Consider the following 25,267-nt stretch of genomic DNA (forward strand, 5'->3'; position numbering starts at 1 on the left):
GTCGATTTTCTTTGGTAACCAAACTCCAAGAACGAATTTCGATGTATTTTTTATATGAAATGCTCTACATAACACTGTCTAGGATTTCTGAAGAATGTTTATTTTAAGTTTGTCCTTTTATGCTCTGGTTAACAACGACTGATGGTAGCAACTTAAAAGTAATAACTATCATCGTAAAAAACGTGAAGAATTTCTCAATGAAATCCCACTCTAAAATAAATTTAAAAAATAATGTAATCGTTACACAATCCTTGTGTAGTAAATTAAAAGACTTATTGCTTAAAATTCAAACTAAATGATAGTATAGCGTGTCAACCCCATCTAGTGCGCCCGGAGCGTACGCGAAAGCGTCCTACCCGATATCGCGACGACTACCCATCCTCGAGGAGTAGATTTGTCATTGCGAATGTAAATGGCGTTTCTCGCCATCGACCCTGTATTGCCAAAATATCATTTTTTCATGACCAAATTATGGTAATAACGGAAGTTACCGGAAGTTCTTTCGTTATTACCATATTTGATCATGAAAAAGTAGAGTTTCTTAATTTATTGTTATACAAGAGAATAAATTGATAAACGCATTAACGTATCAGTAAGTACGCAAAGTACCTATTCAAGTTTTTGTGACGGGACGAACAAGTCGTAAGCCTGGTATAAGCGACACGCCTGTCTATAGCAGTTACAGCACCACTCAGAGCTTTAAATCGCAAAAATCTGAGGGGCACTGCGCCCGTCACCCTGAGATCTAGGTTGACAAGTCCCAAGTGCCTGTAATTTCACCAGCACCCTTACCCTTCAAAACCGGAACACAGTAATGCTCACACTACTGCTTAGTGGCAGAAATAGGTAAGGTGGCAGTATTTCCCTGGACGAACTCTTTAACAAGGAGCTCTACGGCTACTAAATTTCATTAATACCTACGTATAGTAAACCTGAATGTAATAAAATTATCGCTTACTAAAAATACTGTCTTACCAATAGTACGCCAATCTATTTAAAACAATCTTTAGGATTACTTTAACCTGTGTACCACGTGTGTGGATGACGCAATAGGTACCTGGTGGTTTATGTACAACCTAAGGATATACTTCCTCAGGTGGCGGAGCAATGAGTGCGCTGGTGGCAGGGCTGCGGCGAGCAGGCTCTGCGCACTCATTGTCAGCCCCCAAATCCTGCGCCTCTTCCCGGTCACTGCCCCCTTCTCCAAGTCATACACCCAGGTATGTTGGTAACCATCAAGTTATCAAATTTTTTTTTTTCAATCTAATTTCAAATGACGGGACGAACAAGTCGAGCGCCTGATGGTAAGCAACACGCCTGTCCATAACAGTTGCAGTGTCACTCAGCTCTTTAAATCGCAAAGAATTTAGGCAAACTGCCTCTGCGCCCGACACCCTGAGACACAAGTTCACAAGTCCCATGTGCCTGTAATTTCACCCTTACCCTTCAAAACCGGAACACAGTAATGCTGACATTACTGCTTGGCGGCAGAAATAGATAAGGTGCAGTTGTGCCCTGGACGAACTCTTTCACAAGGAGCTCTACTGCTACTAAATATATGTACATAGCTAGCGTTGGGAAGCGACCGTATAAAACCAGACATAGGCTTTTTAGATGCTTATCCGGCCAAATTAGAAGGTGTTCGGCTTCTATATCTTTTGTTAAGCTATTTATGTTTGACCAAATTTTGTTGTATTTAATTTTGATTTTGATGGATAGCGTAAATATGGAAAAAATGGGTTGATTAGCCATTGCAATAATAGATGATTAATAATAAAGAAGATTGATTAATTCTATTTTATTGTTATGCTTTTAGAATTTAAGAAGATATTTCGAAGCCGTGGTAGCCTAAGGGTTTGACCTACCGCCTCTCAATAAGAAGCCGTGGGTCCGAATCCGGGCTCGCACCTCTGAGTTTCTAGGATTTATGTGCGAAATTTAATTTAATTTGAAATTTACCATGAGCTTTTCGGTGAAGGAGAACATCGTGATGAAGGTTCACAACCCTTGGAAAATGTAGGTAGTCCCCAACTCGCATTGGCTGAGCGTGGCACACTATGGCCTAAACACTCGCCTGGGAGGAGACCCCTGCCCAGCAGTGGGAATGGGTTGATGATGGTGATGATTTTTGGTCAAAAAAGCATGACTTTATTTAAAACAAAAATTGTAATATTAAAACTACAACACAAAATCCTTAAAAATGTGGGGTGTTCGGCCTTTTTTACCCGAATTACTAATTAGGGTTTCTGGCAACCCTACATAAAGCTGTCTTGATAAACAAGAATTTTCCAAGCATTTCTGTTTAAATATTTTTTATTGTAACACCATGGCAAAGCGAGGATACGACAACGGCAACAATTTTTCACGTTTAAGTTCCATGTCACAGGAAGCAGTCGCTGGAGCAGTTAGGCAATCCGTTCTCCGGGTGCGGGGCGACGTGGCTGCAGCGGGGCGCGGAGGGGGGTGGCGGCGCGGTGATGGCTATGCTGCAGCCGGCCCTGCGCAGCGCGCTCCCGCCGGACGCGCTGCTCGCGGCTGCCAGGGACTCCGCACCTGAACTCGCAGCGCGTCTCTCTGCGCAGCAGATACACGAAATGGTGAGAATTTCTATGCCTACACTAAATTGTCACTATCAATAGTAAATTATTTTATTTTTAACAGACTTCAAAAAGGAGGAGGTTCTCAATTCGACTGTATTCTCTTTTTGGATGTTCCCTGAATTGTTTTCCATGATCCTGTTTTTGTTGGAAAGTGATCAATAGGGATCAGTAGTAACAAATTAGTGGTTATCACTTGGTCAGCCCCGTTATTTTCTACAATAGTTTTGTTTATAGTCGTCCTCCGTATCAACCTCTTGGTTTTACGGGAAGGGCACTATAACCTATGCAAGCGAACCCGCACAGGGACCTTCTCAGTCAGGACCTGACCCCAGATCAGTCCATTCGCAAAGACTTCATCCGATCCTCAAAAGGGTAGTGCCTTTGGTTAGCTGTACCGGGTGCACGCACAGCACCCTCTCAATTTTCCAGATAGGTACCGGTGCAACCAATGGTTGCACTGCTAAGCTGTCGGCTCTAGTCTACTACCAAATCTCCTCTTTGGTGGTGGAGCTGTAAGACACGGTCACTTCCCGACGCCGAAGCGTCTCTCCAGGTCCCAGAAACCTACGCGGCTGAAAGGACCAGAGAATGTTTTGCTCATCCTCTACAAACTCTATGCCGTCGCACTCTGGCCGCACCACAATGCTCTGGTCGGCAGTAGTACTGCTACCTTTCCTATTTCTGCTGCCAAGCAGTAACGTCAGCATGTTCCGGTTTTGATGGGTAAAAGTGCTGGTAAAATTACAAGCACATGGGATTTGTAAACTTTTGTCTCAGGGTGACGGGCGCAGTGATAATGCCCCTCAGGTATTTGCAATTTAAAGCTCTGAGTGGCACTGTCACTGTTATGGACAGGCGTGTAGCTTACCATCAGGCACACGACTTGTTCGTCCCGTCACTAAGTATCATAAAAATATAAATAATTAAGTAAAACTTTCCGTTAACCGATTTCAATAAAATTTGGTAAATAGATGTAATTCCACAAGCGTTTGAGGTCGGTTTTTTAACAAAAAAGTTAAAATTGTTAATACAAAAATTAACATTTAGAAAAAATTCCTTCGATCCGGTCAGATTCGAACCGATGTCTCCTAGTAAACCGTGCCAGACGCTATGCCTACTAAGCCACGGAACGAACCAGCGGACCTGACAAATTTTTCTATGTGCTTGTTGTCGGATCTTTGTATTTGGTTTTTCAACGACTTTTTAGACTTTTTAGTAATTACACAAAAAATTATTAAATATCATGGTGATGAAACATTCTGACATTCAATAAAAATTAAAAAAGTCATAACCATTATTCGAATCTAAATCGCGTTTATTTGTTTTTTTTTTCAAACAAACAAACGTTTCGAGCCCTTTACAGGTCCCATGGTCAAGGATGACCAGTCAGTCACCAGTAGATCCGAAAAAATAGTTTCATTTCCTACGTATACTAGTCGCGAAAATCTCAGAACTCGATATGTCACTATAATATAAATTTTCCCAAAACTAACACTCAAAATTGTAAGTCACCAACACACCATGATACAGGTCTTCATTCTTTGACATTTGTTTACAGTTGCAAGCAGTCCGCGAGGAACTGTCAGCAGAGGACGCCGGTGGCGCAGGTGACGACTCAGCCGAAGGCCGCGCATGCGCACTAACGGCGTTGATGTTGCACTGCTGCGCAGCCGCACAAGTTGCCCAGCTACGCGCGCAGCCCAGCCCTGCGCCTACTTGATATCATTAAACTATTATTGATTGTTGTGATATTCTCGTTTTCTTTACAAATTTTAATTTCTTTCGATCACCCAACCATTATAACCTGTCTATAAGTCTTTACGCAAGTGTTGACCTAAACTCACGATTTGATAAATAGTTATGATAATACACTTGCTATTATCCATTATCGTCTACGTAACAACTGATAATTAAAACAAAACACTGTCATTCCTTTCAACCCAATTCACAAGTTCGCCTTGATGAACTCGTTTATGCAGCGCAGCGTGCATTATGTACTTCCTGACGCCGGTTACTGATGGTTCCAATCGATGATTCGAAAGTACTAACCATAGGCACCTGCAGTCACGGCCATGGCTAATTGATGGTTGCAGTAAGAGACAATGGCGTAACTGTCATGCTATGAAAGGGCCAAAAGTCACCAGTTGCCACAACGCGATTACCCACTTTTGTAATATTCCACCGCTATCGTAATAAACAGGTATTTCTAGTAATCTTCGATTATTTAACGACTAAGCATGGACAATCAAAACAAGCGCTCTATTTTTTAATACGGAATATAAATATAAACAGACGCAGATGCGTAAATAGTAGGTATTCTGAACCGACGCGAGTTTTTTATTGTGGTCCATTGTTAAGACATCACGAGAAGTACAATGCGTGTTAATTGGCTCACAAACGTACATTTTGCTACGGAAGTAAAGGCTATGCCATAACTGGCACAATGGTTTAACTAATGGCAAAACTGTTTTCGGCTAATCGCTTCGCAGTACCTATATCCGTCACGAACTGTGTCGGATATGGATATAACTACAACTACAAGAAAATTACAAATTAATAATGTATCTCTACATTAGCGCGTGGTTTACCACAAATCATGCTCTTGGTATAACAAAGCCACGTCATGTTTTGTAAAAAGGGCGAAAGCGCCATTTCGAAAATTTTTTCAGGGGAGCGTGTTTCAGGTTTTAACGACTATTTTAAAATATTTACGTCCTATGTGTAACAATCGCGAAAACCTAAGAACTCGATATTTACGTTCTGTTTTTAAATTCTATTTTGGTTTGAATTAAGTTTAAGTTTTAAAATTGAATTTAAAACGATTTAAGTATTTGGAACGGTCGTGAAAAACTAAAACTTGCTCCCCTGAAAAATATTTCGAAATGGCGCGTTCGCTGTTTCTACAAAACTCCGTCGACATGTAATCAAAATCAAAATCAAAAGACATACGCCAAAAGTGTTTAATCACATGGAAGTCATAAAAATCTGAAATAAAATATTGTGAATGATAAAGTTTAATGTTTATTTACAAAGAGCTACAATACTCTAGAGTTTCTTGTTCATTCTTCTCAGGGGAATCTGCCTTACGAATGAGTAGAACAGTTTAAACAATTTGACGATTTCAAGTCTAAGTCGCTTACCTATGAAATAAAGATTAAGATGATTTAAATTAAACTTTGATAAATTTTAAAACTCTCTTATTTAAATATAAAAATGTTATCGACCAACTTCGTTCGTAGAATCTATAAATCTATCGCTTGAGAAGTTGTTGTGTTTGGCAGTTGTGGCCTGATTACACCAAAAGTACTATATTGAAAATTCCGTCGTAAAACTTCATGAATACTTTATACATTAATTTCTATCTCCCTTAAGGTTCTTGACTTTGAATGTTTATTTTCGAACAAAATTTCTTCACTCACTCGGCAGGAAAAATACATCAGCCTTAACATTGAAAACGTCGGAAAACATATCATTATTTAAGATTTTGGAGAAACGTGGGCAATATTTCCATCTGGATTTTGTCTAAACAAAGAACAGCTACGGTTCGGTTCAAAATGTTATTATTTATTAAAATGCTTTACTAATTTGAGTCGTATGTGAGTAGACTAAAGATCGATTTTGAAGAGTAAGTAAACGGGATCAAAGAACTGTGCGCATTACAAACTGCGTCGAAAATTCGTCCAAAAGGGAACTGGCGCGATTCCAGGTTTTCCTGAAATAGCACAAAGGATCGACCTCGAGTTTTGCGGTGGTGAAAAAACTTCTGGGAAGTGTCAGCGGTCGCGTTATGACGGAAAAGTTGGTGCGTCAACGAGCGCGCACATAGCGCACTCAACTGTGCGTTCAAAGCTATAATGGAGACACACCATCCAATGAATGGTGGAACAAATTGCGATAGATCGAAGAAAGCATACAAGAAAGTATGACTGTATGGTTTTTCTTTGCGTATATCCTGGTTTATAAGCTAAAGACTTAGTGAAAACGTGTACGACTTTTGATTATGCCGTTTGTAATCGCACCTATCATGGAAGAATGGCATAAGTGAAGTTACGTCAAAAATGTTTATTGAGGATGTGGGTTATATTTTTCTGTATCTAATGGAGCAATAAACAATTTTGATGTAACTTCAGTTATCCCATTCTTCCGTAAGGGTTGCGATATATGTACTATACTCAAATTAGGTTAATAAATTTGATGTTCTGAAAACTCACACTGAATATTGTCTAATGTTCCTCATTAAGGTGTGTTAATAAATGCTGTTGTAAAATCTCAACATTAATTTTGAAACCAGAAAACATGTTACACGAAATTAGAAATGGAGCCGTTACTGTTAATCATTCTACTTTAAATTTGTATGCTGATGAAACATCTTGACTCAAAGTAGGTGAATAAGAATTTTCCACGTTAATGTTGTTCTACTATGATATTTTTTGTGTATAAATAAAGTGAGTTTAATGTGTTACGCATGAATTTGAAAAAAATTACCTATCTCAGGTACTTAAATGGAAGCCCGTATTTACCATAATGATTTATATACCACATGTTTTGTAAACATTTATGAAAAAAACATCGTCTGTTGCGTTCTGAATTTTACAACATCGCCCGTTTATAACCTCTTTAAATAAATAGATTTATATTAACCGTAGCACGGGACTACGAGCACTTTCTGGCGGGAATTCAAGGTTATCTCAGATGGAAATTTGCGTCTTTCTTTGGCCAACAATCTGATAATAGTGCGTTGAACGATCGAATGCGGACGTCAAAACTTCTACGTGACGCAAACGCATTTAAAAAATCTGTGTCCTACAAGAAATGAATTCATAAATTTTCCAATTACCTATAATATTAATTTAATGAAAATTATAATAATTATAATGTTATCACCATTCAAATGTGCCAATAAAAATGTTATATCCCAAGGGGTGTCCTGGTATCAGGCCATGTGCCTAGTTTAGGCATCAGTCTCCCTCAATATGTATTATCATATGTAGTTAGTACCTACTTTTAATAACGCACATGAAATCAAATACGTCGCAACTCCAAATTGTGGAATCAAAAAAACACGATTTGAAAGTTCAAAAAATTAAGTGAAACCGATTTTATATTCTCGTTTATTTTTTTAAAGGCTAACTAAGTATTAATCACATTATTCCCAATAGGATCCTCAAACTCAGTATTTTTTTAAACTTCCAATTTATGTTTTCTCAATTCCACCAATTTTTTAGTTACGACTGTACTTATTTAGTTTCAAGTGCGTTGTATTGTGGTGAGAAATAAAAAAAATATTTGTGTTTTTTATTTTTTGACTCTCGCCTCGCCCATGGACTAAATGACCTTAATTTTAATTTTTTAAATGTAAGAAACTGTATTCCCCGACAATGGCACAGTCGGCCGGGGAATATTATTTTTTCCATTTTTTTTATCTCTTCCTGTAGACTGGTTTTATCCACTATTTTAACTTTTAACCACTGTGTTATATTTTATAATAATAATAATAATAATAATTGTTTTGTGCGCAAATGGGTTTACTCCAGTCAGACTTGCTAGCAGCTTGAGGTGGTTGGACTTCCGTGGCGTGTCGTTTTCAGCACAGATGCAGAAGGCGGTTCTGCTCTATATGGCACGTATTGTTCGCCGGTTCTTGAACCTGAAATACAGCCTCTCCCATTTAAAAATTCAAAATTAATCTTTTAGGCCTTGGGAGAAGCGAAAGATTCTAAAATAATAATAAATCTTTATTATTAACTGTTGTAACTGTTATCATATTTATTATTATAATGTTATTATTATTGAACTCACGATCTCTACAACAATTTAATTAGAAAGACTTTAATACGTACCTATACCAAACATTACACAAGGTCGTTACAAAACTGTTGATAAATATATACCTAAATAGAAACTATACAGATACCTTTTAAATTAAAATATTTAAGAAATACAGAGATTATCCCACTCCAGGACGAAGGCCTCTCGAATCCTGCCGTATCATAATAGTTATCAAAACTTATAAAAGCACTTATTTCTATTTGTATTGGCAGAAGAGTTGTCTAAAATCGCTTTTAGAATTATAGCAATAAAGAGCGTACGTCAAGCGCGGCCGTAACAAATTGCAACATACGTGCTCGCAGCGACACGCACTGCTCATTGTGAATTAGGTTGGAAAATCGTATTTGGCCCATCCTTTCACATCGACCCGATCGTCAGGCATTGCACTCTTTCCGCCGATTATTGAACTTCAAACAATTGATCTGATAACGGATCCTGAGATCACACACAATGTCTCTAAAAGAGAACGTGACGATCGTTTCAATCGAAAACGTGGAAACTAATGATGAGCTTTATTTATGACGACAGGAACCGTGTTTTCATTGTATTGTGATGAGAGGACCCTTGAAATGTACTATATTTTCCTCGTGCATCCGTCAACTGCGCAGCAGACAGTGCGAGCGAGTTGGGAGTTTGTTGTTGTTGCCTCTCGCTCGCGCACCACGCTTCTTTGTTTTGGCGAAGATATAAAGGCTGTGCGCGAACGCGCCGCTCGAATTTAACGTTGTTCTGCCGTGCACCCAGGCGCTTTGCGTTTCGGAACGGTAGTGGATGAACCTTGAACACTCGTGTAACAGATCGTTTTAAAAGTCTTCGTGACACTTGAGCAGTGAGGCCGGACTCAGAAGTGCAGTGACTGGCAGTGACTGTTGTTGAGTGCAGTGATGAGGCCACCATCGGAATTGGATAGCAATACGAGGATGCCTGCTGAGGCGGAAGAAGTTGATCCACGGGCTCCTGCCATGATGATCTGCGCCAGGTTAGCCGGGCGAGCTATCATTAGGGTCGTAGCCCGGTGTGAAGATGCTCAAGAGAATAGTCAGCTTGGTAAGGTGGCTTTATATTTTAAATACTGCCTAAAAATAATAAATAGCAAGTTCTTTAAACTCCTCACTTAAAATTCATAGTGTACCATAAACTCTATTATTTTAGTCGGGTATAACAACGTATACCGAAAGTAGGTAAGTAGATTGTTGAGCCAAACAATGCAACGTACGACTTCTACAAAGAGAAATCCTACATATTATATATGTATAGGCAATCAACAACATAATAGGTGAGGATGAGTCAATATTTTAGAAATTTCGATGATGATAGTTCATTAGGCAAGTAACGGTAAATTTGATCTACTAACTCTTTAAATGTATGCAGGAATCCTATTTTAAAAAAATAACCGTTTTTGTAAATATTTTTTAAACAAAAGGTTCTCCAAATCTGGTCATGCTGACACAATTCCATATTACAACGAGGCGCTGTGTATATTGTAAACACAAATTTTGCTAGTAAATAAACAAGTGTTAACTCTTATCTTTGAAATTGCGTACATTAGTAGAGATACGCCTCAGAATTATAAAGCGAGCACGTATAATGTTTACTAATGTGGAACATTAAAATAGACAACTATACTTAGATGACATTTAACAAGAAACAAGTCTCAAAACTACAATTTACTATATATATATAAGATCGATAAACTCTGTCAATGAAGAAATGGATGATATACGACCGTGCTATATACATTTGTTTAGATTAAGAACATAACGCAAAATAACTTCTAAGTTTCTCATAGATAAGCTGATTTTAGTAAATGTATGCGTTGTACGTTTTGTAGAACAAGGTAAAACGTTCACTCGAATTTAAGAATTCATAATTATTCTTTAAAGTGATTAGGTTAGCATTTATCTAAAAGAATTTAATTTCATTCTCATAAACAACAAAATAAATTAATTTAATGATTATTTATTAGACAATAAGTTAGAATATGCAAATAAGGTAATTAAAGCTTAAATACTAGAAACCAAAACTAGAATTCAATTTTATGAATAAAATTGGGTCCCCGCGGCAAGGAACCCAAGATGCTAGAAGCATTCCCCCTTTGTATAGCTAAGTTAATGCGTTGGGCTAGATTGCTGCCAGCCCTTGGGTTTCCCAGACAGTAGACAACAATAAAATATATATACTGAAATTATTTATTACACATATAGATACGTATGTCTCACTTGATGTATTTCTTCGGTACACCCGGAACTAATTTCATCATATCTTCTCCCCACACTATCGTTATAACAATGCCTCCTTTATTTATTTATAAAACAATATCTCATCCACAACAATCGTTTACCGATTGTCGGCTCCGATAAGCGATTATTATAATTACCGATTAAAATCATAGACGTATTTGTTTATGCAATGGAAACTTTCATCACAGTTCTTGAAAGAGAATGAATCACTTTTTGGAGTTACGCAGCTGTTAACAGGTTTATCCCATTGAGTCATATGAGAACGTAAAAGTTTTACCTTATGCATTAATAAAAATTATTGTATAGTATAATTAAGTGAAGGGAGAATAAAATTGAAAACAAATGGTAACTATACGACGGATCATCACAGAAAATTTAAAATAAGGAAGTACTATTTTTGGATCTATATTGCGTATATTTGTTTCCACAAACAAACCGAAGTTTCGGGCCCTTTACAGGTCCATCATCAATCGTCAAACGTTGAATGAGGAGAAACGTTCGTTTGTTTGGAAAAACTATACGCGAATTAGATCCGAAAAATATTCTAAACTAGTGCTAAAGAGTGCGTAAATAATGCATAACTAATATGGACCTCAACACTTCTTGTAGATACCAAGCCACAGTATTATATTAATGAATACTGAATACCTAGAGCAAAATGTTCGCCTCTATCTTTTTAGCTTCTCCCTAGAATTTCGTTACTCTTCAAGTAAAATGCGTTTTCATCCTTGTATTTATTAGCATTGTTTGGAATGATCTCACGATACGCTTCGGCTTCCTGCTAATATCCAGACATAATTAATAACGTTCGCGAAAATAGGTATGGTCGATTCATAAAATCGATACTTTGAGGATTAATGTAATTATTACTTTCAGGAAAATTTGTTCATTAATTTACCAACCAATTTGTTTCCTTTTAATAATCATAATAATAATAACGCACACACTCAACATAGCCGCGCACTAGGGAAACCCTGTGTTACGGGTGCCATGGACATACACATAGTCAACCACAAATTACACCCAAACTCACAAGAGAAATAAATATAGACCCTAAAAATTTCTCTCCCGGCCCGGGAATCGAACCTGGGACCTCTGCGTGGCAGTCCGGCGACACGCCTGTCCATAACAGTTCTGCAACTGTCCGATTGCAACTGCCACCCAGAGCTTTAAAACGCAAAGATCTGAGAAGCACTGTCACAGCGCCCGTCACCCTTTTTTTTTTTTTTTTTTTTTTTGACGGGGGGAAATCTTTATGGATACCCCTGAGCCCAGGGAGACTCAGGGGTTATGTGGGGACTCTCCCTCCACACTGGAAGGCCTACCCCACTAAAACCCCCCCGGGTTTCCCTCTCGCCGGTTGAGTCGGCGCCGTGGCATCAGTAAACATTCACCACGACGCCGCCCGGGGCGCCCGTCACCCTGAGACATAGGTTGATAAATCTCTTCAAAATCGGAACGCAGAAATGCTCACATTAGTGCTTGGCGGCAGACATAGGTAAGGTACTAAAACATATTGCAAATAACGCAGATACTAATACCAGTAGACATCCATGTGATAGAATTCGTCCAAGGAAGTACTGCCACCGTACCTATTCCAGTCACCAAGCAGTAGATAATGTGAACACTCCCGCCCGCTTATCAAAACGTGGCTAACAGACAAATATTTTTGTGAGATATATGTAGATATAATAAAAAACCATAACCTAGTTTTAGAATATTAAAATTTTTAATGATATTTCAGCTATCCATCGTCAGGGTAAGTTCCGACAAGTCGAACACGTTAACTAATTTTAACGGTTTTTAAAAGAGAATTTTGTGCTCTATCTTTTTCTATTTAAAACGGATATTTGAGCAATTGTCACTTAGCCGAGTTTTAGTTAGTAGAACATTATAAGGATAAGTGAAATTGCAGGCACGTGGGTCTTGTCAACTTATGTGTCTGGGTGGCAGGCTCAGCGGCATTCCCATCTTAGAGGATGGAAAAAGACTTCAATAGATATGGCACTCCTCAGATCTTTGTAGCACAGGAATTGTTATGAGTAGGCGTATCCCTTACCACCAGGCGCACGACTTACTCGTCCCGTTTACTTGATTATCATAATAATGAAAAAAATATTTCGTAAACTACTTTATTAACTGCCTCTGTGGCCGAACGGTTACCATGCCGGACTGCCACGCAGAGGTCCCAGGTTCGATTCCCGGGCCGGGAGAAATGTTTGTATGGCCTACAATTATTTCTCTCGTGAGTTTGGGTGTAATTTGTGGTTGTCTATATGTGTGTCCATGGCACCCGCGACACAGGGTTTACCTAGTGCGGGGCTATGTTGAGTGTGCGCGTTATTTATAAAAAAAAAAAAAATTTATTTAAAATAACCGACCTCAATAGTTTGTGAAATGATATATATTTTGCAAGTTTATTGAAATCTATTAATGGAAAGTGCGTGTAATCCAATGAACAGATCTGGTAATCCCGAAATCAGATGGGTCTGAGCGAGAAAATGGACCTGATTCCTACTATATCTTTCTAATTTGTGAATTAAATCAACTATTGTTATGATTTGAAATATCAAAAGTTTCTCGGAAAACTCGGAAAAGACGCAGTTTCCGATCGGGAGAGGCAACCAAAATCAAGCTGCGGGATTCATACACTGTGCCACCCTCAAAGGTGGAATATTTTCTTTAAATTAGAAATGGGACCACTACTGAGATATCCCCCTTCCAACAGAAAAGAATCATTCAAATCGCGTAATATATACACAAAAAAAACACAGTCGAATTGAAAACCTCATCCTTTCAAGATGATATAGGTTGAAAAAAGCAATTTAGGTAGTTTCAAACATTTCAACATACCAATGAAATGTAAAGAGACGATTTATGTCTAAATTAAGTTCAGTATTTCGCATCAATTAGTATAAATTCAAATTCCGTATCTCGATACGCAAGACATGCGTTTCCCAATTATTTGTGTAACATGTTACCGAATAGCCTAGTTTCCACTTCGCGATTTGTCGAACGCACATCATACCCATACGATACTAGTGTGAACGTACCATAGACGCTTATTGAATTATAGTAGGTATCTCGAGACGTAATATATCATAGCTATGATGACATGAAATATGTAAATCAGGGATGTTGGTAGGTATAATGTTATGTATTAATAATTGGCATCTATTGAAGTTCAGTTAAATGTTAATGAAGAAACGTGGTTTACATATTAAGTTTTAATCAGCCTTTTCAAATATTTCTGTGCGTCGAATTAACTAATTCTCGTGACGAAACCTCAAATTGACTAGCAAAAATTATGTTCGGAACCAAATAAAACCTATTTCAATTTCACTAAAAATAAAACTGAACCTCAGTCAGAGATGGTTCTTACCTAATTTTCTTTAGTTTCAAACTTTTTTCCGACCGCGTAACAAACTTTCTACTGGTTAACTTTTTACTACTTACTTTGACCATGACGCATACTTATCTTATTGTATTGTATACAGCCACCAACAATAAAAAGTTAACAAGCCTCGAATGCTTTAGAATAAGTGTAGATTTTACACTTATTTAAAAATAAGACAAATGTTAGAATGTGTTTCACGGTTCGGTATAATTGTGCGAAATATGCTTCTCCTTTACGCAACGTTAGCTGCTACAAAATGACTGTTGCATTTAACTTTCGTAAACCAACGAAGATATCGCGTAAAAATTGTGAAACAAACCGAGGCCGAATTAATCTGGTAGGTACACACTTATTGGCCTTTGTTGCGCGGTTTAATTTCATATGGCTTAATTATTAGGCCTGTAGAGCGTTTTCGTAGAACAATTTACCCCGTCACGCCAACTAATGTATGTAGTTCTGAGTAAAAAACAATATGGCATGAATTCACAATTTATTAGTCAATTAAATTAAAATCTTCGTAAAGTTTGTTGAACCAAATGACGAAGTAAACTGCCTGAATATGATATGACTAGGTACTTTGTTATTTTTTTTCATTGACGCGATTTTCTTGGAGAGTAGCCAAGATATTCAAATGAAAACTAAATCAGGAAATCAGGACTTCATAAAATTGCTATTGAAAGTAAACTTGTTTTCGTATTCACTGTAACCTTCATTTTACTAAAAAATATGGCACATTCCCGTGGAAATGTTGGCCAAGCCGTAGTAAGACGCAATTTCTATTATTAGTCCGCTATTTTGGAGAACGAAAGGAAACTCTTTTGCGCAGTTTACTCATTGATGTATTCTGAACACTGCCACGTTGTATGATTTTGAATATGTGTAATACAATAATTGTATGTTTATTTATAGTACTTTGCTAAAATCTGCCAGAGTTAGATACTTTGCTTCATTATTGAAAGTGATGATTACGTAACTTTTGCATAACTTTATTATACTTACCATCATTTAATAGAATATTTCCTTTAGTTAGTTTAAAACATTTATTGCGCTCGAATGTGTTTCAACTTTCATATCTAATTTCCTACATTTCACACATCGACCCTGTCTACCGATAGATCGCCTTGCGGAAGACAAGTCCCAGAAGACATACCTAAATAGAACGTTCAACGTATGCGCTAACACGCGGAAGGCAACGCACTCGCATGGTTTTATTGCGTGCTGCCTTTGTTAGAAAACAACTTGTAATAGACGATGAATTTAGAAGTCTCGTGTGCAATGATTAACAAGAACTAGCTATACTGGAGCCAACATGTTGACCTTAACAAGTCAATTTATACTATATAGAGACACACAGGTTTTTATAGAGGTCACTGAAAATAACACTTCCTTGTTGCGATGGTAAATGACTCACCTAAAGCACTGTACAGTGTTAACTTTCCTGTACGATATGTGATATATTGCGATAGTAAAATTTCGTAATAGAAACATACATTTTGTTTTCGATTGCCAAGTACTCTGTTACTTAAGAGCATAATTTATTTATTTTCTCATGAATTTTTGTTAGATAGGCACTAAGTACTACTACAAACTTTTATAGTGTTTTTCGTCACATTATAGGAAGATTTAGAAATAGGCACGTAAAAAAAATAAAGGTCAACTCGCAGGTTTTCGAGTCGAACTTATAAAAATTTTGAACGGAATAATTTAACGTCAATAGTTGAAATCAGCTGATGGTCAATGTGTCAATGTCATGCGAATTCACCGCTCAGGGAATTCTAATATAATAATATTAAAATTAAATAGAAAGATCGATTTCGGAATAAGTTGCTTTTTTAAAGAATTTTGTTGTTTTTCGATTAAAGTTTAACAGGTTACCTACACAAATAATTTGTCTTATGTACTCATATCCAATAGAATCGAACGGAAGGCCACAATTTCATTTATAAAACCACATTAACTTGTTACTGAGCTAGTGTTCCAATAGAAAGATTTAAAAATAACTTCACGGGCGCGCAGTTCTGAATATTTAGCCAAGTGAAACTAACGTGTGGTTTAACGAACCATGGCTTTGGCTGTGACACGTGTGATTTTAAGGTGCGAAGAAGCACAGGAAACGCAGGTTTTAGGTAACATAGAATTATAACACAATTTCTATTCCAACATTAAATCACAGGCGGTGTTGGAAACATTGCGAAAATTGGATAATATTCCTTACCAGTGAATAATGTAACATGCATAAAATGCTCGGCAATATTTCTGCTCCAATAGACTAATTGGCTTATTCATAAATTGTGTCAAAAGTATAATTGGTGTGTACCGGACTGTTAATGAATATTAGGAACTTGTAATTATGTAATTTATTCTCGATAGCTTGTATATTACACATAACAGAAATCAGAAAAAAGAACTAAGTTCTCACACTATCAGTTCATTTTATGTTGTTTCTGTGATTATAATACATCATTTATGTATACTTAATGAAATAGATTTCTAACAATATTGGTGCTTTCTTTTCAGATCTGTCAGAATGCCAGTTGATGCAGATCCCAGATGCAGTGTACCACCTTATGCGACACACAGAACTGAAAACCTGTGATCTCAGTGGCAATGTGATCACTAAGATTCCACCAAAGTTTGCTGTTAAATTTAATTTCATTACAGGTCAGTACTATGTTGCGCTATAAGATTCAATTTTCAAGAGGTTTTAAAATGCAAATCTAAGTCCACATTGCATTTAAGAACCTCTTGATGGTTTTAAACTTTATATTCTACTGTTTTTAGCCTTATTACTCTTATTTTCACTATATAATCTATATGGAATATGAATATGACAAAAATTTCACTTTTTGTTTAAATTCGAATTGATTGAAATAAATGAAAATATAAAAAAGCAAATTTTTAAACTCTTTTCAGAACTCAACCTCTCGAACAACCAAATGGCGAAACTACCAGACGAGCTATGCACACTTGCATGCTTGCAGCGGCTTGACATCTCTCACAATACCTTTGTGGCCCTACCTTACATCGTAGCGCAGTGTCCTAGTCTACAAACAGTACTTGCACATCACAATCAGATCATTGGTACTTTAATGTTATATTTTCATTAATCTTTTTAGGTAATTTGACATCATCAAACTTTTTAACATTTTGTTGTGATGATAAAATTATCTTAGACACTCATATTTTTAAAATTACAAATACTTGCTAGTTTTAATGAGTTTTGTTCTAAAGAAATTTCTTTTTCCATTACAGAAATTGATGTTGACAGATTGGCTAGATCTCGAGCCTTAGAGTATGTAGATCTCAGTGACAACCCCATTCCCCCGCGAACACTTGAAGAACTGAAGCAGCTAACGCGACCTATAGTTTCCGTTTCCGAAAGAGAAAAGGAAGACTGGGAAGAGGATATTTTGATATAAGGAAATCTGCTCTCTTTGAACTTTGCATTCAGGGCCTGATGTAGTTTAGACTGCTGAACTAGCCCTAACTTAGCTGTGATCTATCTCTGTGAAAAAACGGCAATATCATAATAATTCATGTTGTGAATTGTACGTTTTTGCGACAACCTGAGTCGCATTGTCTTAGCTTAAATTACGAGAGAACGTTAATTTTTCTTGATGTGCTCAAATTAATTATTGGTTGGGTACTTAATATAACTCAATATGAAAGTATTTACATTATTAATTAACAAACACATTAATTATTTTGGCTTACTTAGCTGTAAATTTTATGGATTTTTTTGGACAAAATTAATATTTCATTACGTACCTACTACTGTTTTTAAGATTTGATGAGATTGTGTTAATATTGTCACTGTTTAAATACTAGTCCATCGTGATTAATAGTGTGTTTTTAGTTTTACAAAAATGAAAGGACCTGTGAGTTTTAGAATGGTTGTTATTTTATAAGAAATCAGACTGAATCTTTGGGAATCAATAGAACAATTGATAACCACATTTATGTTCTTCATAGTAATTTTAATGCCTATTGTTTAATGCAAATCAACGTTAATACAAAGTATGAACTCAAAGAAAAATGCCTTCGACCTGACCGGACCTGAGCCAGCAGACCTTACGAATTTCTCTAAGTGTTTGTTACAGATCTTTTTTATTGGGTTTTACGGCTTTTAACGCCGTAAGCGGTCGCCCTGGTTTGGCACAGTCGTAGGTCCTGTCCTGTTCGACCTTTGTATTAATAATTATAACAAACTAGTGGAGTAGTTTCACAAAAAAATGAAATTAATATCATCATGATATTCAATAAAAATCAATATAACAAAAAGTACATCGTTGAAACACTAGCACATGGCACTGTAGTAGTGTGTAGTGTTTATCTAACCGATTGTAAAATTAAGGACATTGCCCAAAGATAAGTGACTGATGGAATGTGAATCTTATTGGTAAACTAAACAGAATTATCAAAAATATTGAAGATATTCTTAGATGTAAGTTTTTCAAATTTATAAGAACTTTTTACATGAAGATATTAAAAGCATTTAATGCATGTACATAAATTTGTTTTATTCAACTCTAATTATTACTTATTGTGCCAGTTAGAATTTTCAAACTGTCTATATAGAACTTGGCTTGTTCCTCTATTCGCACTACCAGTGCGACCACGTAATGATATTTTTGTTCTTTTTTTAAAATAAAAATAGCAATACGATCCCAGTGCACCTCTGTGACCTCAGTGACCTCCATCTCACCTGATGGAAAGTGATAATGAGGTCAATTACTAACCGACGTTAAAAAAGGAGGAGGTTCCCAATTCGATAGTATTTTTTTCTTTTTTTGTATGTACGTTACGCGATAACTTCCTTTATGACTATATGTGCGAACCTATTTTGATGATTATTTTTTGTAGAAAGAGGGTTCCTCAGTAGTGATCCCATTTAAATTTGAAGAAAATATGCCACCTCTAAGGGTGGCAAACTAGGGGATGAATCCGGTTTCGCGCACTGCCCTGTAACCGATTTCAACAAAACTTTGCAAATAGATATAATTCCACGAATTTTTGAAGTCGGTTTTTTAAATTAATATAGGTAATTTATAATTGGAAGCGGCTATTTTTATTTACTTTCAAACAACAGTACGACGCAGCAGCCATTTCTATTTTTTTTTTCTATAATGATCATATTATTTTTTAAAACTGACACTACCTCAAGCCTAGTCACTGCCATTAGGGAAAAATAATAATAACAATGACACTTCGAAAATGTCTCAAATTCTACATTAGTGAAATATCTCAACCAGATATTTAGATACTGTGAATTTAGATATCAAAATAAATTTAAAATGGAATCTTGAGACCGCAGATCAACCTGTCACGAATCCTAGCACGATGGCGGGCCATGACATGGAAGATGACCCCAAATTAAAGGGAATTTCTCGATATTTCAACAGTCAAACCATACGAGGAAGAGCTAACGTAAGGCATACCTTATTTCAAGCTTCAGGTTGCTATTCCACCAGAGATGTGCGATGTAACTAGGCGGTGTGCCAATAAGATTAGATACTAGCCTCGTTCTAGCTCTGGTGGAAAAGAGCTAGCGGAGATACTTTTCTGTGTGTATTTGTACAAAAATGCGAAAGATGTGTGCGAGGAGTGCGAGCGAGGAATGTGTACGAGGGACGCGAGCGAGGAATGTGTGCTTGGGACGCGAGCGAGGAACGTGTGCAAAACGAACTTAAGGAACTAGAGCTACTGGGCTGTAGCCTCCGCTCACCCCACCCGTGCACAGCTGAAAAGAATCCGCTGTTCATCCTCGCACCGCTCCGTTTCACAGCTTCGCTACGCACCCTCGCCCCACTTAGCTAACTCGCACAGCTTTGGTGGAAACCACCACACCGCTTCACACCTTCGCTACGCATCCTCCCACGCACCGCCTAGCTAAGGGTCGAAACACAAAACTGCGAATCGGCGCGATGCGAACGCAGAAAACTACGACGCGAATTACTGCGATGCGATTTCGTGCGGCAAGACATCTCACTGCCACGATTCGGGTAACCATTCCTTCGACGATCATGAGCCGCACTGAACGTATTTTTTAAACTAGGTAGCGACATGGATCGTAAAAAAAGTGTTGCACTGTTGTTATTGATACGAAAGTATAGGAAAAGAACACAAAGAAGATTAACATCGCAGAAACGCGCGATGCGGAGCAATTCGCAATTTCTTGCGATGCGTCATGCGTAAATCTCTGCGGTGCGACACGTCGCATCGTTTCACAGCGCCGCTACACATCATCGCACCACCTAGCAACATCGCGCATCTCTGGCAGAATCGCAGCCTCGTCATAATCAAGTGTTTAAAATTGGACTAATTATAAAATTTCCATATTATTATTATTGATACAAAGATCTAACAACACAAAGAAAAATTCCTTCGATCCGACTACAGCCACAGCTTGGTTCAGATTCAGTTGGATCAAAGGAATGTTTCTAAATTAAGCAAGTAAATTTTTTAAGTAAATTTTCATCTTAATCATTCAGCGGCCAGATTACAATCTTAACTTCATAGTTCGTTCGTTCGTTACGTGTAGGAATTTTGAACCTTTAATTAATACGTCTGTCATTGCAATCTGCCTGATAATTTGTTCAAGCGTTTTCCATGAGATATTATTTTGTTTTACCTTCAAGAAAGACCAAAGATAGAGAAAGAGATGATTAAGTGTTCAGACAAGTGCCTAAAGAGGATGAATAAAAGAATATTAACAAAACAGATTTATAAAGCGAGTTAGTAAGGACTCCGTGATAAGGACTGACCAAGGCGAACTTGCCAAATTGAGGACGTCTTAAAGAAAGGCCTGGTCAAGAGTACCTACCCTTACCAACTTGCGTGTATGAAAATGAAAGTATTGATGCGGATGAGGATGGCATCGCAGCAAGTGGTAGGCTATGGTATCTACTTTGTTAATATAGCACGATGGGAAAAGGACGTCAAGTGTACTTATATATTATGTACACATCTGTGTACGTATATTGCCAAAAATATCTAGTACAAGCAGCATACTGTAGTCAAGGCTGTCTGTACTGTGTGTATCAACATAGAAGAAGTTTTATACACGATAAGGTTATATTTCTTTAAATAAAAGATTCAAACGAGGATACAGCAGCGGCAGCGGGCGACGTCGAGCTGCGCCGGGTGCACTTTATTAATTGCAACATAAAATAGAATTATTCTCTAGTAAATAATACAGGTGCATTTCTTCTAACAGAGTAAAGATGGTTTTCCACAGGTGAGGCGAAACGAGAATTAAAATCTCGCCGGCTTATTTCTACCAAAAATTGCAATTAAAAGCACGCGTGGGCTCGCGCTGTGATTGTGACAAATTAGTGCTGTTCAGTTCGTTTAGCGATAAACACGCGGCTGGATTAACATGTTCCGTAAATTATTATTATTAAATATGTCAACGGAAGAAGAAACGGAGCTATCTTTTTTTAAATCTCAAATTGTACGTATCACACTCGCACTCGCAAGCTCGCGCGAGAAATCGTGTTTCCGTTGCAAAGTACAATACTCTATGCAGGCAGATATACGGTTCAACATTTCATCAACAAATATTTCAATTCTCGCTCATTCTCGTCAATCCAGACTATTTCCACCGAAGATGGGCTAAGAGAGAAAATAAATTTTGTCATAGATATTTCAATTCTCGTCTCGTCTCGTCGGTGTGGAAAAGCAACTTAAAGCCGTGCTACGACACGCAGTACATCCTGTTGTTCGGCAGCTTGTGCTCTCACGGCAATACAAATTGTTAGATACTTAAGTTCTCAACAATAAGGTTCTTGTCTTGAAAGGCAGACAGCGGCAGAGCGACATCACGTTTTCATGTTTTTTTAAACCTTACGTTGTAGAAGATCAAGTTTATGGTTGCATTGCTGGTTTTAATAATGCATGCAGTTTGGCGCTGTCTGGCTGCAACGATTTGAAGCGAAGAGCGACCCTTATTCGCGAGGGTAGGTATTCCTTACGTAGGTACCTACATGTATAATATTGCCAAAGCTTTAAATTGATTCCAGACTGCTAAACTAACGTGCGCACTCATCGCTCTTTACTATTTATATCGAAAAACAAGGTAGAATGAAAATTATGGCAGTGACAAAGGTGGTATGTATTTTTTTCTGTATCCTTTTGAATAAGAAAAGAATACCGGAATTTACGGTCTAACTTCATCAATTCTTAAGTTCGCCATTGCCTTGTTCGGTAATTGTTCAGTGAAGTGGCGCATTGGTAGATAAAAAAGTGAGCATTCCGTTACAAAGACATGATTTGATATCCAGCTCCGCTAATTACACTAAAGAAATTTAGCAGCTAAATCCTTAGAATAATAACGCATAAAAACCTAGTCCGCCCTCGCTTAGTGAGGCAAATTGAAACACTCCCATTGGGGCGCACGAGCGGGCGGGCCGTCAGTGCTCAAGGTCAACATGCACCGCGAACAGCTCAAGAATTTTAGCTAATAATGACGAAATGTGCGGTAAATGAGTGTAAAAATACGTCAGACAAACATAAAATAGATACTAACATCACATTCCACAAGGAAGTAACGCTTTTCAACTTATATTTTTATATAAATAGTCACTAAAACCGAAAATTAACCTACTACTAAAACTAGCCTACATGAATTTGATTTTTGCCTCACTTGTGACAGTTCGTTTGATATGAAACTATCATTCTATGCGTTATTATTCTAAGGCTAAATCATTGTCTTGTTTGGTAAAGAACTGAAAAGTTATTGAATATGACGAAATTATCACTAAAGTAGTTAGTAAAGATAGTATGATGAGTTTAACCCAAACATATTGGAACCCAAATTTATAATAGATATTTATAATTAAATATTATTCTAATTTATAATTTTTTGAACAAAATTATTTAAATTAAAAAATGGTTTTTTTAAATTAGTGCTCTTGCACGCTTCAATTTTTGCGTTTTGACCGTGCTCATTTACTTTCCGAAAACATTGAAATTAAAATCAAAAGTTTTACATATTCCAACGTTAAATACAAAACTCAAAGCCTAGTATGTATCTCATTAATATGCATAAACCAAATTTTTGATTTGGTATTTTATTTTTGGTTGCACACAATGTTTTTTTTTAACCAACTACCACAGCCACCCGTCCCGCACCACCCCTCCTTCTACTCAGCTGTCATTCTATTACACTACAGTAGTTTCGTAATTATATAAGGCTAAAATAATTATTTTAAAGGTATTACTATTGATTTTCTTTAATAAACAAGGTCTTAATATTGTAAAACATACTATCAAACCGTTGCAAGAAGTTTAAGGCTGTGTTACGATGAGAGAACTCCGAATTATTGGTTACATTATTTTGTACGTATTTTAGGATGGCTGGTGGAGATTCTGCCGAAGGCGCCAACCTCAAGGGCCTGTCTAAGATTTTCAACAGTCATACATATAATGGCAGAGCTAACGTAAGTGGTTTTGCTATTTTATAATACTAAAATTAATTCCCATTTTGAGGTTACCCATCTCACTACGTTCCCTACGCTATTAAGCAATTATATATGGTTACTTTTGAATTCTAAAGATTATCATTGCAAAACTGGATATATTTTTTATTTATTATTGAAATACCTACACGATTCATTAAATATGTACGGACAACGGCACATCAGACTACACATTTTTGTTCGATAATCGCCTCCAGTGTAACGGAACGAGATACGTCAATGTGTAGCTTGACGTGCGGGCGTGTGTACATGTAAACTCAAATCTTTAATGTTTTGACTACCCGTCAATGGCTTATAATAATAAATAAATTGGCTTATAATAATAATATAATAAATAAAGCTTCCCTACACAATTTGGGGTTTATAATTTGTCTAAGTAAGGTTAACTACAAAAGTTTCTTAAACAAATTATAAAGTGTTAATTATGTTAGTAACATTATGGGTGTCTTCAAATTAGACTGTTGTGACACGCACGCTACTTTCAGTCAGCAGTCACAGTAAATGAACTAAAAATTACTGAAGCGCCATAGACGTGTGGCTGCCTCGCCACAGTCGCACCTCTGCAGCTTTTCTGGAAGCATCTAATTTGAAGGCACCCTAAACGTTTTTTTTTTTCTGTTACAGACAGCAAAGGCTACATACGCATTCTTTGGTGTTGTGATATTGTACAATATCCTTAAACCCAAATCCAAGAAGTAATCAGATTCATAAAATTTATTTATTGTTTTAGTATCTTTCCACAGTTATGTTTTGTTAAGAGCAATGTACAATCATTTAGGAATTAATAAAATTGTGTAAAAATCGTTCTTTTGTTTTGCTATTCAATAAGAAAATCATTTGTAAGGTGTTTTTTATGCAGACCCTTTCAAGAATCAGTAAATTGATACCATGTTCAGTCTGTAGATTACACCATGTAGCACAATTTTTGTTTCAGGATTATTAATACCATTTTGTAATTGGTTCTACCATAAAAACATGATAATAGTAAAGTTTATGCAGAGATTTTGCTGTGCATAAACTTTACTTTCGTAAAGTTGAAATTTTGCATACCATGAAGAGAACATACAAATTTTTGGGTTTCTCTTTAAAGAGAAAAAGGGAACATCGTATTATATCAAATCAATACATAAGTAATGAATGGTCTTTAAGTTTATTGAATGTCAGGATGTTTCACCATCATGATATTCATTATTTTTTGTGAAATTACTCCACTAGTTTCTTAACTATTAATACAAAGATCGAACACTTATAAAAAATTCCTTCGATCTGGCTGGATTCGAACCAGAGCGTCTTCTAGCAACCGTGCTAGATGCCACAGAACGAACCAGCAGACCTTAATTACAATTATGAAAGTGACATATCTAGTCAGCTGCTGGTAGCTGTGAAGGCTCCTGGCCGAGTGAAGAAATAGATTTCTCGCAGATGGCGCTATGGCAAAAAGTCGTTAAAAACCAAAACCTGCAACAAGCGCATAGAAAAATTCGTAAGGTCCGCTGGTTCGTTCTCTAGCTTAGTTGGCACAGCGTGACAAAGTCTAGCACAGTTTGCTATAGTTACAATAGCAGTTTCAAGCGTGTAGCTACCTTCTCTACATAGTTGCTGCTCAATTATCATCATCAGCCTATCGCAGTCCACTGCTGGACATAGGCCTCACCCACCGCGCGCTATTTCGCCCGGTCCTCAGTTGGTCACTTCCATCTGCTGCCAGCAGCCTTTCGCAAA

At 37.1% G+C, this 25,267-nt stretch overlaps 3 protein-coding genes and 1 long non-coding RNA gene across 5 annotated transcripts in view; 3 read left to right on the forward strand and 1 right to left on the reverse strand.

Moving 5' to 3' along the window:
- Positions 1-4,291, forward strand: part of LOC113232777 (PDZ domain-containing protein 8-like) — a 92,002-nt gene extending 87,711 nt beyond the window's left edge. The window contains exons 21-23 of the mRNA XM_026467562.1: positions 1,097-1,220; positions 2,374-2,597; positions 4,159-4,291. Coding sequence (XP_026323347.1) covers positions 1,097-1,220; positions 2,374-2,557 — 308 coding nt within the window. The 3' untranslated portion in view covers positions 2,558-2,597; positions 4,159-4,291. The remainder of the gene's footprint in view (positions 1-1,096; positions 1,221-2,373; positions 2,598-4,158) is intronic.
- Positions 2,454-7,098, reverse strand: LOC113232778. Its single transcript, XR_003310653.1, has 3 exons — positions 7,086-7,098; positions 4,121-4,315; positions 2,454-2,574 (listed from the first exon to the last, which is right to left on the reverse strand). It is a non-coding gene; the product is annotated as an uncharacterized LOC113232778 (long non-coding RNA).
- Positions 7,099-9,137: 2,039 nt separating this feature from the next.
- On the forward strand, positions 9,138-18,449 carry LOC113233139 (leucine-rich repeat-containing protein 20). The gene is made up of 4 exons (XM_026468146.1): positions 9,138-9,476; positions 16,584-16,727; positions 16,980-17,147; positions 17,319-18,449. Exons 1-4 carry the CDS (start codon positions 9,314-9,316, stop codon positions 17,483-17,485), a joined length of 642 nt encoding a protein of 213 aa, XP_026323931.1. The 5' UTR covers positions 9,138-9,313; the 3' UTR covers positions 17,486-18,449.
- Positions 18,450-19,343: 894 nt separating this feature from the next.
- LOC113233278 lies at positions 19,344-24,344 on the forward strand. Of its 2 annotated transcripts, XM_026468341.1 has the most exons (4): positions 19,344-19,493; positions 22,088-22,175; positions 23,419-23,506; positions 24,170-24,344. In XM_026468341.1, exons 3-4 carry the CDS (start codon positions 23,420-23,422, stop codon positions 24,242-24,244), a joined length of 162 nt encoding a protein of 53 aa, XP_026324126.1. In that variant the 5' UTR covers positions 19,344-19,493; positions 22,088-22,175; position 23,419; the 3' UTR covers positions 24,245-24,344. The 2 variants fall into 2 exon arrangements, with proteins under 2 accessions (XP_026324126.1, XP_026324125.1); XM_026468340.1 differs by lacking the exons at positions 19,344-19,493; positions 22,088-22,175 and adding an exon at positions 23,175-23,280.
- Positions 24,345-25,267: the final 923 nt, after the last annotated feature.

The sequence above is a fragment of the Hyposmocoma kahamanoa genome, unplaced genomic scaffold, assembly GCF_003589595.1.
Source record: "Hyposmocoma kahamanoa isolate Upper Pololo Valley unplaced genomic scaffold, ASM358959v1 78, whole genome shotgun sequence".
Taxonomy (NCBI): Eukaryota; Metazoa; Arthropoda; class Insecta; order Lepidoptera; family Cosmopterigidae; genus Hyposmocoma; species Hyposmocoma kahamanoa.

Excerpts from the sequence above, each read along its gene's own strand:
- LOC113233139 (XM_026468146.1), top strand. The coding sequence starts at position 9,314 with ATGAGGCCACCATCGGAATTGGATAGCAATACGAGGATGCCTGCTGAG. Across the intron at positions 9,477-16,583 it reads TCAAGAGAATAGTCAGCTTG|ATCTGTCAGAATGCCAGTTG; the intron begins GTAAGGTGGCTT and ends CTTTCTTTTCAG. Across the intron at positions 17,148-17,318 it reads ACATCACAATCAGATCATTG|AAATTGATGTTGACAGATTG; the intron begins GTACTTTAATGT and ends TTTCCATTACAG.
- LOC113233278 (XM_026468341.1), top strand. The coding sequence starts at position 23,420 with ATGGCTGGTGGAGATTCTGCCGAAGGCGCCAACCTCAAGGGCCTGTCT. Across the intron at positions 23,507-24,169 it reads CATATAATGGCAGAGCTAAC|ACAGCAAAGGCTACATACGC; the intron begins GTAAGTGGTTTT and ends TTTCTGTTACAG.